The sequence below is a fragment of the Carassius auratus genome, chromosome 12 (assembly GCF_003368295.1).
Source record: "Carassius auratus strain Wakin chromosome 12, ASM336829v1, whole genome shotgun sequence".
Classification (NCBI taxonomy): Eukaryota; Metazoa; Chordata; class Actinopteri; order Cypriniformes; family Cyprinidae; genus Carassius; species Carassius auratus.
The window spans coordinates 1,040,184-1,053,477 of NC_039254.1; the positions used below are offsets into that span (position 1 = coordinate 1,040,184).

Consider the following 13,294-nt stretch of genomic DNA (forward strand, 5'->3'; position numbering starts at 1 on the left):
AGATCATAAACTACTATGCAAAAATGAATTGTACTTATTTTTTGCATTTAAAAGTATTTAAATCAACAAATGACCTCAAGAAGCAACACTGCATGAGATATGTGTATTTAGTCTTACTTAAAATAAAAGAACAAATATGCGATTAAAATACAAAAGTGCAGTGAAAAAAAAATACACTTACGTTATAGATGCAATCTGTGCAAATCTCATGCAGCGCAGTTTACATCGCTTTGAGAATATTTTTGCTGAGAAATCAGATAAAATATGCTTAGGATCAAAGCTGTTATTGTTAACTAAAACATTAAAAACTTATTTAAATGTCAAATATTTTTGGTAACTGAAATAAAATTGAAATATTGTAATAATTATGTTTGAACTGCTAAAATTATATATACTTAAATATCTATTTATCCATCCGTTTATAAATAAAATTACATAAAATTAATAAAAATTTAAACTTAAAATAAATAAAAGCTACTGTATAACAATAAAAACCAATATAAAAGAATAAATACATATTAACTCTACAACACAATAGATTTTCCCAGTATAATATGCATTAAAACTAGATCATATAAAAGAGTAAATCAAACTATTTTTATTATTACTTTCTGGTGTTGCATGATTTCCACAGAGCAGCCTGAATATGTGTGTGTGTGTGTGTGTGTGTGTGTGTGTGTGTGTGAGAGAGAGAGAGAGAGAGAGAGTTCCTAATAAGTTCAGCAGACTCCTGAACAGCTCCGCTCTCGTTTTCCAGCCACAAATACAAACATGATGCAAACAGACATCCAGAAACCATTGAGAGAGAGACACAGCTATAGCACACACTCAGCGCTCTGTGAGCGACTAATGGCTCTCTCTCTCACACACACACACACACACACACGCACACACACAATCTCCGCTGTTTTCTGAAATGCTTTCATCAACTCACAGGCTGTTTTCTGTGGACTTTCTTAAGAGGCTCTGCATGATGTCCATGAATATTAAATCATATTTCAGGATTTTAGTCCAAACAAAACGACAGAGCAAATCATTTCCATTCAGACTTTATGTAGTAAAGCCAAGCAACTTCAGCGCGTTTACTTCATTTTCAGCAACTTTCAAATTCAATGATGGAATATTTTCTCTAGTTTCCACCAAATAATAATAATAAAAACAATAAAGCAATTCATAATACAACTCATCTGTAATTAGATTTCTTGAAACAATAAAAATAATATCTTTTAATAATTTAATGGTTTTGAAAGAAATCTCTTCTGCTCACCAAGGCTGCATTTATTTGATTAAAAAATACAGAAAAAATCTGTCAAATAGTGAAATATTATTCTAATGTAAAACATCTGTTTTCTGTGTGAATCTGTGTTAAAGTGTAATTTATTTCTGTGATGCTCCGCTGTATTTTCAGCATCATTCCTCCAGTCTTCAGTGTCACATGATCTTCAGAAATCAGAATAATATGATGATTTACTGCTCAAGAAACATTTCTGATTATTATCAATGTTGAACACAGTCGTGCTGCTCAATATTTCTGTGGAAACTGATGCATTTTATTTTTCAGGATTCATACATGACTAGAAAGTTCAAAAGAACAGCGTTTATTCCGCTCAATTTAATGCATCCTTGCTCAATCCTCAAGTATTAATTAAACAAGTTTTCCTCTCATTACTCTCTGACTTCACACATCGTATTCAATGATAGAGATCAGCAAACGAGAGCTTGCAGCAATCGATGGCGATTAAAGCGAGCTGTGTGTGTTGATCTGTGTGAAGAACAACGGCTGTGTGTGAGAAGTTCATTAAGACTGGAATTAGTCCAATCGACTGATTCTGAGAAACACACTCGGCTATTAAAACGCCATTTTCAGCTTCACTCATCTGTCTCACATTTTTACAGGGCCCTGTGTGCTGAAGTTTTTTTAAAGTTTCAACAATAATAAAAAAATATTTCTAGTAAAAGTTCATCAGATAATTAATAAGAACTTACTTATTCATAGAATATAATCAAATGTAATATACATTTATATTTGTATTATTATTATCATATAATACATTCAATTATTAGCATTATTTAACATTATTATGTTATATTTTTTATTATTATTAAGAAAAAGATAAGTATAAAATACTGCCTCTTTCTTGAAAAGTGGGCTTCACAGGACTTTTTGCTTTTATAAAGCGGTTAATCCATATACGTAGTAAGGTTTCACAGAATAAAACAGAGCAAATAAAGTGTAATGATATTAATAAAAACAGTATTCTTCCACCAAACAATGTAGCTCCTCACAAACAGTTGTGATTGTAACAAAGTGGTTGCCGAGCAACACACAAACATAAACAAAGGTGAATGTTACTTTGTAGAGTTATTTACAACAGCTTTGAACTCAGCTCAGCCAATCAGAATCAAGCACCGGAACTCTCTGTTTTCTAACCGCTTACAATCCACATCATCAACACGATGGAGAATTCTGCACATTTGCTGAAATCCGCTGTTTTTAGTGTCACACACAGAAAGAGTCTGACAGCAGATTAAACACGAAAAGCACCTGCAGTGATACACAGAGAGATCCATCATTCACAGACTGAGCCCCTGAGAGAAACTACTGCAGAAAATTACAAATCTTTGATACAAAAAGCGTGCACCGTTCTGGTTAAAAAAGAAAACGGGAAGCATCACCAAGAGTCAAAGCTCTAGAGTTTAGTAAAGGCATGCAAGTCATTCATGAGTGCTCTGATGCGTGGAAGGCCATTTCTGATGCATACTGTACATCCTAAAAAGATTTCTTTTGCCTTTTTTTCTTGCCAACATTGACTCAAGAGTCAAATGTTACCCATGTATTACATTTTTTTTATTATATGTATACATAATTTATGATTAAAAAGACTTGGTAGTACTCACAATGAAATGACTTGGTCTCTCCTAAATTCCCACCGTCTGGATCAGCTCCATCCCTCGCTCTCTCTCTCTTTCTGTCTCTCTCTATCTCTCTCTCTTTCTGTCTCTCTCTCTCTCTCTCTCTACATTCTCTTCCTTCTGCAAATATTTTTCACACTGCCTTCCAAACCATGAGGGCCTTTCTTTAGGCACTGATTTACATTTCCTCCACTTTTACTGGAAGATATGATTTGGCTTCAGCATCCGATGGTTTAATTAAAATAAAAAGTGCGAAGGAAGTGCTTTCAGATTATCCATCAGACATGTGTGATACAGACAGGAGCGATATGAACTGAATTTACGAGGCTCGTGGGTGTCAAAGCTGTCTGAAAGTTTACATCGTAATCAGACAAGCCACACAAGAACTGAAGCTAATGTCAGTGGTCCAGAGTGGGATGCGGTTGCCATGGAAACAGAGTGATGCAAAACGTCATTTCATGATGGCTTTAAAAAATTCATAAAATATTATCTGGAAAATAAGTCACATCGGGCCAAAATTGAATTGTTGAGACAGAATTTTTTTTTTAAGTTGCATTGGCGTATAAGATGCATTTTATTTTTCCATTCGGAGATAGTCTAAAATTCCAGAAAATTACATTTAAAAAAACTTTGGAACATAAGTTTAACACATATAAGATGATATTTATACAGCTCTATTCTGGAAAATATGGTCATTCTGAGCAAAGCATTATATAGAAGCATATGCTTAAAGGGACAGTTCTCCCAAAAATGTTAATTCTGTCATCATTTACGTTTTAAACCTGTATGAAATCCTTCTTAAGGTATTTTGAAGAATCTCTGTAACCAAACAGCTGACGGTAGCCATTTACTTCCATCGTATTGTTTTAACCCTTCCATGGAAGTCAAAGTCTGCCAGCAACTGGTCTGGGCTCGGTTTCCCCCAAAATCATCCTAATGAAACCAGTACATCAATGCTTTAGGGAAACACAGCAGCATTGGCCTCCAACATTCTTCAAAATATCTTCTTTTATGCTCCACACATGTAGGATGAGCAAATGATGACAGAATTGTCATTTTTAGGTGAACTGTCCCTTTAAAAGGGTCTCAAAGCACTAGATTTCTCTCACTACACCACACTCATTTGTGCGCTAAAGCATCGTGTGATCATTTCAATTACAAATCGCTCTCGGACAACAGCGCTTATCTAAAGCAAAGAGACAAGAGACAGAAGAGAAGGATCAGTGTTTGCTTTCTAATCTGAGACGGGCTCCAGAGCTGTAATGACTGAACGCAGAGGGAAGAAACACAATCACAGAAACCTCTGTCGGTCGTCAGGCTTTCACAGCCCACTGCAGATCTTAATGCACGAGGAAGCGTCAAACAAACACTAGAGGGCTTTCCCAGAATCCTTCTGATGAAATCAAGGAGGCTCTTGACATCTGTGCTGCTTGTGTGAATACAGGATGAAGTCGATTAGCTTCTGATTCTGGACAAATTGTGGAAATCTAACGGAGGAAACGTGTTGCCATCTACAGGACACTCGGAGACGACAAGAATACAGTTACAGATCAAACATTATTAAAAATGAGGAGATTTACAACACTAGTGAAGGAGGAACGTGTTTGAGGAGCACTTCATCATGCTTCTCCTTTACTGCTTCAATGCATAAAAAAATACTAAATAAAATAATAAAATGCAAGTTTTTTCATGCATATTTAGAATTAAATGTAGTATTTTGTTTTATTGCATTTAAAATAAAATAAAAACAATTCTAAACAAAATAGCAGAAAAAATATACTGTACAATATATATTAAGAATCAAATAAAGTATTGTTTTATTTTAAATGAATCAATTAGTATTAAAAAAATATTAGAACAAAATAAAAGAGCGTATACTTAGAATAAATCAAAATGCAATTAAAAAGTATTAATTAGTATTAATGAATAAATATTATAAAATAAATTAAATGAATTAATATAAAAAATATTATTTAAAACAAAAAATATTTAAGGTTAAATAAATATTTATTAGAATTTTAGTAATAGAAGAAAAAATCTGTAAAATGATTTAACGTCATGAGCCTGCAGCATCTGCAGTATTTCTTCCTCCGCAGTCACAGTATCAAGAGTGTAAACACAACTGTATCAGACTGAAGCAGTGCGTTTTAAAGAGCTCTTTCTCTGTTTTGTGTCCCACACAGACTGCAGTGAGAGTGTATCAGTAGCTCTACCTGTCTGTAGGTGCTGATGATGATCTCTCGCAGGTGATAGTGCAGCGGCGTCATGGTCTCGCTGACCGAGTCCAACGCCAGATCAACCTCACGCTTCATCCTCTGACCGTCAGGGAGCAGGCGCACCAGCCTCATCACCACCTACAACAGTGTAACAATAACATACACACACCTTATTCATAGAACAATACGACTGGTGTGCCACGAGTGCTCATGTTAGTTTGATGTGGATGAAAAGCATTTCGTCTAATCTTCATAAAAATAAATGGAATTAAACCTGATGCTTGAGCAGAAATGTAGTAATAAAATATTATAATAAAAATATTTATACTATATATATATAAAATACAACTATTTTAATTACATATTCAATATTAAATATTAATTTTTTTATGTATAAATATTTAATTTTATAATAAACCAAGTACAATTTTTTTTATTTAAGATGATGCTAGAGTCAGTTAAAAACTTAAAATATGAGCAGAAATTTGAAATAATAATAATTATAAAATAATAATAACAATTATTAGTATGAAAATATTTACTGTAAATAAGTAAATAATAATAAAATATAAATTATATATTTTTAATAATAATAAAAAAATGTATATAATATTTAATTGTTTTTATATATATATATATATATATATATATATATATATATATATATATATATATATATATATATATATATATATATAAAATCAAATTTAACTTGATGCTTGAGTCATTGAATTAAAACATGAGCATTAAATTAAATAATACTAATAAAAAGAACAATAAATGATTCTAACAAAAATATTGTACTACGTGTAAATCACTTAAATGTATGATAAAATATTCAAGTAATGATTAAAAAATATTTAAATTACAAATTATATTACAAGTAATTGATTAGTAGTAGTAGTGTTAATAACAACAACTGCAACAATATAAATAATAATGTGCTGACGTTAGAATTATTGAAGCACATTTTAGAGTTTGATCTGCCCTTCATCTGCCATCATGCAGAACCTGTCGAGGGTCACAGAAGACTCAGTTTAGGGAGTTGATCCCTCGGGTCACTGTTGCCCTGAATCATCCTGAGGTCATCAATGACAGCATGTGAACCTGAGCTTGATTTACCTGCAGCTACAGACACACGGAGCTACAGATCACATCGGGTCGCTCTACAAACACATGCGGCATTCACTGAATGTGGGTCAGAAACCAGGCACTGTTTTACACTTCATAACTAGGAGTTCAGGCCTGAATTAAACGTATTCTGTTCCTAATAAAGAGAGCTTACAGCAGTTCTTCACAAGGTTTTCAGAGACAGTGGAGAGATGCTATAAACCAGGTTTCATGTTACAAAACCCATAACCACAGCTGGCAACGCAACTTTACCAGTCAAGATTTAGACTTTTTCATTTTAATTAAGAAGTGTCTTCTGCTCTCCAAGCCTGCATTTATTTGATGCAAAATACGGGGACAGAAAAATCCTGATCTTTGGATTTTTAACTGTTTAAAATATTAATAATAATAAAGTTTTTAGAGTGATTTCTGAAGATCATGTGACACTGAAGACTGGAGGAATGATGCTGGAAATACAGCGGAGCATCACAGAAATAAATTACACTTTAACACAGATTCACACAGAAAACAGCTGTTTTACATTAGAATAATATTTCACAATTTTACTGCTTTTGGCACAAATAAATGCTACAACAGAAGAGACAGAAGAAACAAAAAAACCTCGTACTGTTCAAAACCTTGACTTGTAGTGTATACTGTGTAAATTGCATGTCTTGTCTATAAATGAAACCTTTTTTTTTTGATGTTTCAGTATTTGTCATCCAACAAAACATGAAAAAACCAGAAGCTTAGATTAAAAAGAAAGGTGATAAAACAGAAGAGCATCACCTCAAACTCGCCCTTGGTGTATTTGGCATCAGGAACGCTCACGATCTCATCCTCACAAGACTCGGGGAAACCCTGTCAGACAACACACAGACAACTGCTGCAATCTGCCAGAAATAAGTCCAATAATACACACTTCTGTGTCAACATTATAACATGAATAAGACAATTTCTCATCAGTAACCCAAATATCCAATCATGCAGACATTTAAGACATTTATCATAATTTCAGGAAAAATACAACGGGGTTCAAAAATCAACTACATAAATTAAATTAAATAATGAAATGCTTTGTTACATATATGTTAGAAATGGTGTAACAAAAAAGAAAAATATATATTATCATCATCACACTTTGACTGAAATGTAAAATATACTATATTTAGAAATACTAATTTGGGGGTTTTTTTTGTCCCTTTTTTTGTCCCCCTTTTAAATCAATAATGACAGTGGGTTAAAAAAACTGCATCTCAATTTTGCACCTAAACTCTATTATATAAAGAGAATATATATATATATATATATACTCTCTCTCTATATATGCACTGTTGCAAAATGTAAACATTATTATTGTACAGCATGATTCTGCCAAATGAGATTAAGACATGACGATCTCTGAAACATTAACACCATGATTTCTCTGTAAATCTGCACTGGACTCCAGGCAGGAGAGATACTCTGGGAGTATAATCTGAGTATTGTGTGATTGAGACGTACGTTGAAGTGCCAGAGCGTGAGCGTGGCGATCACCAGCGCTGTGCTCGTCCGTGCTTTACCATCAGAACAGTTAAAGACGAACGCAGAGAGAGAGTCTTCAGCCAGACGAGACTTCATCTCCTCCAGCAGCCTGTCCAAGCCCTGCACACACACACACACACACACACAGAGACACACACACTATCACTGTGACCCAATGAAAGCCGTGAAGCAGACTGTCATAAACCACTTTCTCAAACACACAAAAGAACGATAATGAAGCTGTCAGAGAGAACTCAATCAAACCAGGGTTTCATTCAGAATAAACTATTACAGAGTCTATTACATATAAAGCACAACGCTGTCATATTAACCACAATCAGGCCATTCTTCACAACCTGAACACAAAGAGAGAGACTCTGAGCTTTTGGGGCTTGCTTTTAATGAGACACACGAAAACCACAAGCTTTTTTATCTCCATCTTATACAGTTGATCTTATTTAATCAGAACTGAATCTTTATTGATTGACTTCAGAACACTTTGCATCTGTGATATTGTACAGAAGATACCTGAAGGTGCTTTTTTTGTTGATTTTGGAGCTTGACAATCATGGTTTCTTAAAAAAAAAAAAAAAAAAAAACAGGAAAAAAAGAAAGAAAAACGAAACTTAAATAAAATAATTATACTAATATCAGAATAATTATAAAATTAATTAAATACAATTTTAATAAATACTAAATTAAAATAAGAAAATGAAATAAACTTTAAATAAATATAAATAAAATAATCTTAGTGCTGTATTTTTTTCTGGGTGAAAAAAAATGAAAATAAAAAATAGTTTTGAACTGAACTGAATAGAAAATAACATGAAGGTGAGTTGATGAGATTTCTGAGTGAATCTGCAGTGACTCTGACGAACGCTAGAGGGAGCAGAAGCTCTTGTCATTAGCCTTCATCATTGCATCTGAATGTTAAAGCTGTTTCACCTCTTCAGTCGGAGCAGAGCATTCTGGGAAGGGTATCCGTGTGTACCGCAGGCCCTGGTGTGAACTCTTGTGCTGGTTAAAGATCTCCTGCACCGTCACACAGCTCTTGAACATCTTCATCTGCTTCTCCTGCTCCAGAGTCACCTCAAGCCATTTCTGACTCCCCACGAGTTCCTCCTTCAGAGCCGTTTCCAGCGTCTACGTCACACACACACACACACACACACACAGAGAGAGAGATGCAGAAGCTGGGCAATGTGTAGAGCAACTAATAATATAAAATGAATAAAAAATAAAAATGCACGCTAATCAGAATGACTTGTTTTGCCTGTGGTCACATATAAGAGCAAGCGAGACCAGCGTCTGACCTCGATCTGCTGCGTCTGGGACGAGGGCACACGTATGTGCTGGTCCACACGCGTGGGCTCTCTGGGACAGAAGATCTGGCCGTTAGCCTCCACAACCAGCTCATCCTGTAAATTCACCCACAATACACTGCTGTGCTTCCTCTTCTCATCCGTCAGATACTCCAGAACGGCTCCGGTCGCCTGAAACGTGAGCGATGCTGTGGATGAGCATTAATAAACCCCATCAGGAGACAGGGGCTTCTGGGAAGAGTTACCTCAGATGTGGGCTGTGCCATCCCATAGATAGACATCTTGGGCACTCGTCTGAAATTAGCCACTTTCATCTGTTTAATGGTGCTCAGAACGTCAGGCGCGAAATATTCATCTGCAACCTGGAAACACAACACACCGCTTCAGAAATAATCCATCGTCTTTATTAGTTTAGTCAAGGTTTACAGAGAAATCTGTCATTTTAGGATCACGTGTAACTGTGAGAAAGGAGCTATTCAAATAAATAAATAGATTTAAAAAAAAAAAAATGTTTTTTGTTGTTATTATTTGATTTGTATGTAGATTTTTTGCTCATTTCCATACAAATAACAACAACATTAATTATGAATTATTATTATTATTATGCACAATTATATTGGCTTCATTTGTCAAGCATGAACATTCAACCCCGTTACTAAAGTTATATAAAGAAAAATGAAGTTAAAAGGGTTTTAAACAGTATTCAAAACATCTCAAAGTGTAGGAACAATTGCAAACCTCAAAAAATAAAGATTTTTTTTTTTACAGTTTTTGTTTATGAGATATTTGAGGTGGATATACCTCCAGAAAATAGTTTGTTAAAAAAAAAAAAAATATTATTATTATTTGTTGTACTAACAAGCAATCATGGCTATTTAGACAACGACAAAAAAGACTTTGTTTGGTATTTCTGAATTTAATAATATTAGTCCAAATTAAATGATTCGGAAAAGTAGTAATTAATGTAATAACTGAGCAAACAGCAGCATTTTAAATCTGTGAAAGGAATCATACATCTATAGATGGCCATAATCTACTAATCTAGCCAAGGAATATTCTAATGCCCATATTACACATAAACATCATATACTGTACACAACTCGCTTAAATGAAATCTGTGACTTCAGAAGATTTGAAATCCAGGCTAGAGTTTTAAATCGTTTAGAGATGTTTTTTGATTTTGATACTTTGTTTCATTCTGAGAAGCCCGTGCTGTTTGAAACTCTGTATCACTGTGAATGTAACACAGTTCGGAACATTCCATTTCTCTTGAACTAAATCTTCTAATCGAAGGATCATTTAGCTTTAAAATGTTGTGATGATAACTGGTGTCCCCTAGCACATTACCAGAACTCGAGCTCCTTTCGTGAGCAGGTCAGCTGGGGCTCTGAGCTCTGATTGGTTCATGCAGGAGAGGAGGCGGTACATCCAGGCGTGAGAGCACAGCCATTGGCTGAAACTGGAGGCGAACGCCAGCGGATACTAGAACAGAGAGGAACAACGTCATTAGCAAATGAATAGAGACTCTTTAAAAGAGAGGCTTGAAAACACACTGTACCTGTTCATGCAGGTAAGCATTAAACACGATCAAGTAGAAATACCGCTCTAGACTCTGTAGAGTTCGATGGAGGAAGTAATCTTTAGTGCTGCTTCCCTGAAAACAGAAAATACACTTCATTTACAATCTGTCCAGCTGTGGGCCGTAAATCTGGATCTGCACACAAGTGATCCACAACGAAAACTAAGTTGAACACGGCAGATTTCAGTTGGTCCAGAGAAGAAGAATCAGCTCAGTGATGCAAGAAGTCAGTTTTTAATTCTAGAAACACTGACCTCGTCTGACATGATGGGCAGATGCTCACCTGGATCTGATAGTCTTCAGCGATTCCCTCCAGCTTCTGTTTGTTCTCGTACACGGCCTCTCGGATGTGGTGCATCTCCGAGCACAGATCGATGGCTCGGTCCACCTGAAACACAGCAGCACACGCTCCACAGCTCATCCGGGGTCTTTATATATCTTTATAGTCTTTATATATGTGTGTTTATATATACTAACCTCTTCCATGACCTCTTGACCTTTAGGCAGCTTGCTGATGAGGGTCTGGATAACCTGGAACTGCATTCTGGGTTTGTCTGTCACATTCTCTTCAGCGCTTTAAACACGTGACAACATAAAAAAACGTGCTATGTGTACAGTTATTCAGGCTAATTTTAGCTTTTGCTTATTACTTCTCTTTTGTTGGATTTAATTGCCAAGTCAATTTAGCATGCAAAAGGATGTTAATGAATATACAAAAAGTTTTTGTTTTTTAAAATACATTTTTACTTTCTATTCAGGAAGGATGCATTAAATTGATCTTAAGTGTCTGTAAAGACATTCATAATGTTACTTCAAATAAATGCTGTTCTTTTGAACGTTATGTTCATCTGTGAACCCTGAAAAATTAAATGCATCACAGTTTCCACATGTGTTCGGGGTCTTACGGTGCTGAGGGCTCCTGGGTCGCCCGCGTCAGGTGCATCATCACCAGAGATCCCAGGATCATTCCCAGATTGGTCCGACCCACTCCCACCTGACAGCTGAACAGCAGAGCGGGAAGAGACCGCGACGCGTCACGACTCAAGGACAGAGACGGATTCTCCTGACACAAGCAGAGAGAGACAGACGATAAACACCTCAGGAAACCGTTTGCTTCTAACAATTTAATGATTTACATCTAACATCAATCAACTAGGGATTCATGAGGGAACTATAAGGGTTCATAAAATCATAAAAATGCTAAATGAAATTCAAAGAAATCAGGGATATACTGTCTGTCTAAGCATCTAAACCGCCGAGCCGGAAGAGGCTAGTTAATTCTTGGTAATGTATTTTGCTCTAACTATCTATAAAATGTATTTTATTTCAGCCAGTTGACAAATAAACATTTCTCATTTTCATATTTTAACTGTATGTACTCAAATAAAAAATATATAAGCATAAAACAGCAACTAATAAAAATGACAAACACAAAACTAAAAATTTTAGTAAAATTACAAAAAAAAAAAAAAAAAAAAAACTCAAGGATACTAAAATAACAAACCCAAATTAAAATAAAAAAACCTTTCAAATATGAATAAAATATTAAAATGTGAAATATATTAAATATTTCAAAAATTACACAAATTATTTTATTTAAAATAATATTAAATAATTTAATGTAAAATTTACTTGCATGTCATGTGTTTATTAACCACATTCATGAATGTTTCATTGAAATATAATAAAATTTAAAATCTAAAAAAATAAATACTTGGCTGACAAGAAAGCGTTGGGAATCCTTAATTTACCCAAAATAAAACTTTTTTGGTTTTATTTTAAACAAAACCTTAAATGTGTTCGATTAAGAATAATAATTACACAAACAACAAACACTAATCTCCTGTTTATTTTCCTCTATTTTTGCTTTATTATCATCCATACTGTCTATATTTCTGCACATGGAAATGCAGTCTCGGTTTAGAAATGTGCAAATGAATTTGAATCTACAGTGAAGTGATGAAATGAGATCCGATGATGGCAGCCCTGGGGAACAAACAGCCTTGGAGCCGGACAGGAAGTGGCCTCTTTCTTCTATAAAGCTGCTTCCTGTGTCTGGTAGTGTTGACAGGGCTAAAATAACAGCTCGAGTCCTGCAGTTTGTCGGGATGCTTTATATAGCGAGCGGACAGAGTTAAGACAATTGATTTCTTGTGGCCCACGCACCTCTCAACATATGAACCAGAACAGTCCGTTTTAAAGCATTCTGGGAAATTGCAGGAGCATTATATCACACAGAATATGAAGCATTTATCAGACATGGACTCATTTCTGCAGTCAGCCTGTGGTTTACTGTTTTCTAATCTAAACTCGACAAATCTGTGGCTTCAGCTTCTGTCCTCTTAAACCAGAAACAGGAAACACAAGACAGGTGAAGGAAGTCCCATTCATCAGTCAACTGAGCTCTGACTAGACAAAACACCACACTGACACACTTTACCACGGTAAAACTACTGATAGACTCACTGATCTAGCCGTCAATAGATAAATAAAGGCTGTACTATTATTATTATATTTTTTTAAAACATAATCCTATATAATACAAACCTATGATCAGAAAACCTTTACATTTTTGTATTATTATTAATATTAAAAAATACATAATTCCTATTAAATTCGTTTTTAAACCA

The 13,294-nt window shown here is 34.7% G+C and overlaps 1 protein-coding gene across 2 annotated transcripts in view; it reads right to left on the reverse strand.

The window, feature by feature from the left end:
* The window catches only part of LOC113111383 (paladin-like), a 37,628-nt gene that overhangs the window by 4,929 nt on the left and 19,405 nt on the right, over positions 1–13,294 (reverse strand). For both annotated transcript variants that reach the window (XM_026276024.1, XM_026276025.1), the window contains exons 8-18: positions 11,570–11,727; positions 11,142–11,238; positions 10,948–11,052; positions 10,644–10,739; positions 10,433–10,567; positions 9,331–9,447; positions 9,077–9,256; positions 8,709–8,906; positions 7,743–7,883; positions 7,029–7,100; positions 5,127–5,267 (exon numbers count right to left, since the gene is read on the reverse strand). In XM_026276024.1, coding sequence (XP_026131809.1) covers positions 5,127–5,267; positions 7,029–7,100; positions 7,743–7,883; positions 8,709–8,906; positions 9,077–9,256; positions 9,331–9,447; positions 10,433–10,567; positions 10,644–10,739; positions 10,948–11,052; positions 11,142–11,238; positions 11,570–11,727 — 1,440 coding nt within the window. The remainder of the gene's footprint in view (positions 1–5,126; positions 5,268–7,028; positions 7,101–7,742; positions 7,884–8,708; positions 8,907–9,076; positions 9,257–9,330; positions 9,448–10,432; positions 10,568–10,643; positions 10,740–10,947; positions 11,053–11,141; positions 11,239–11,569; positions 11,728–13,294) is intronic.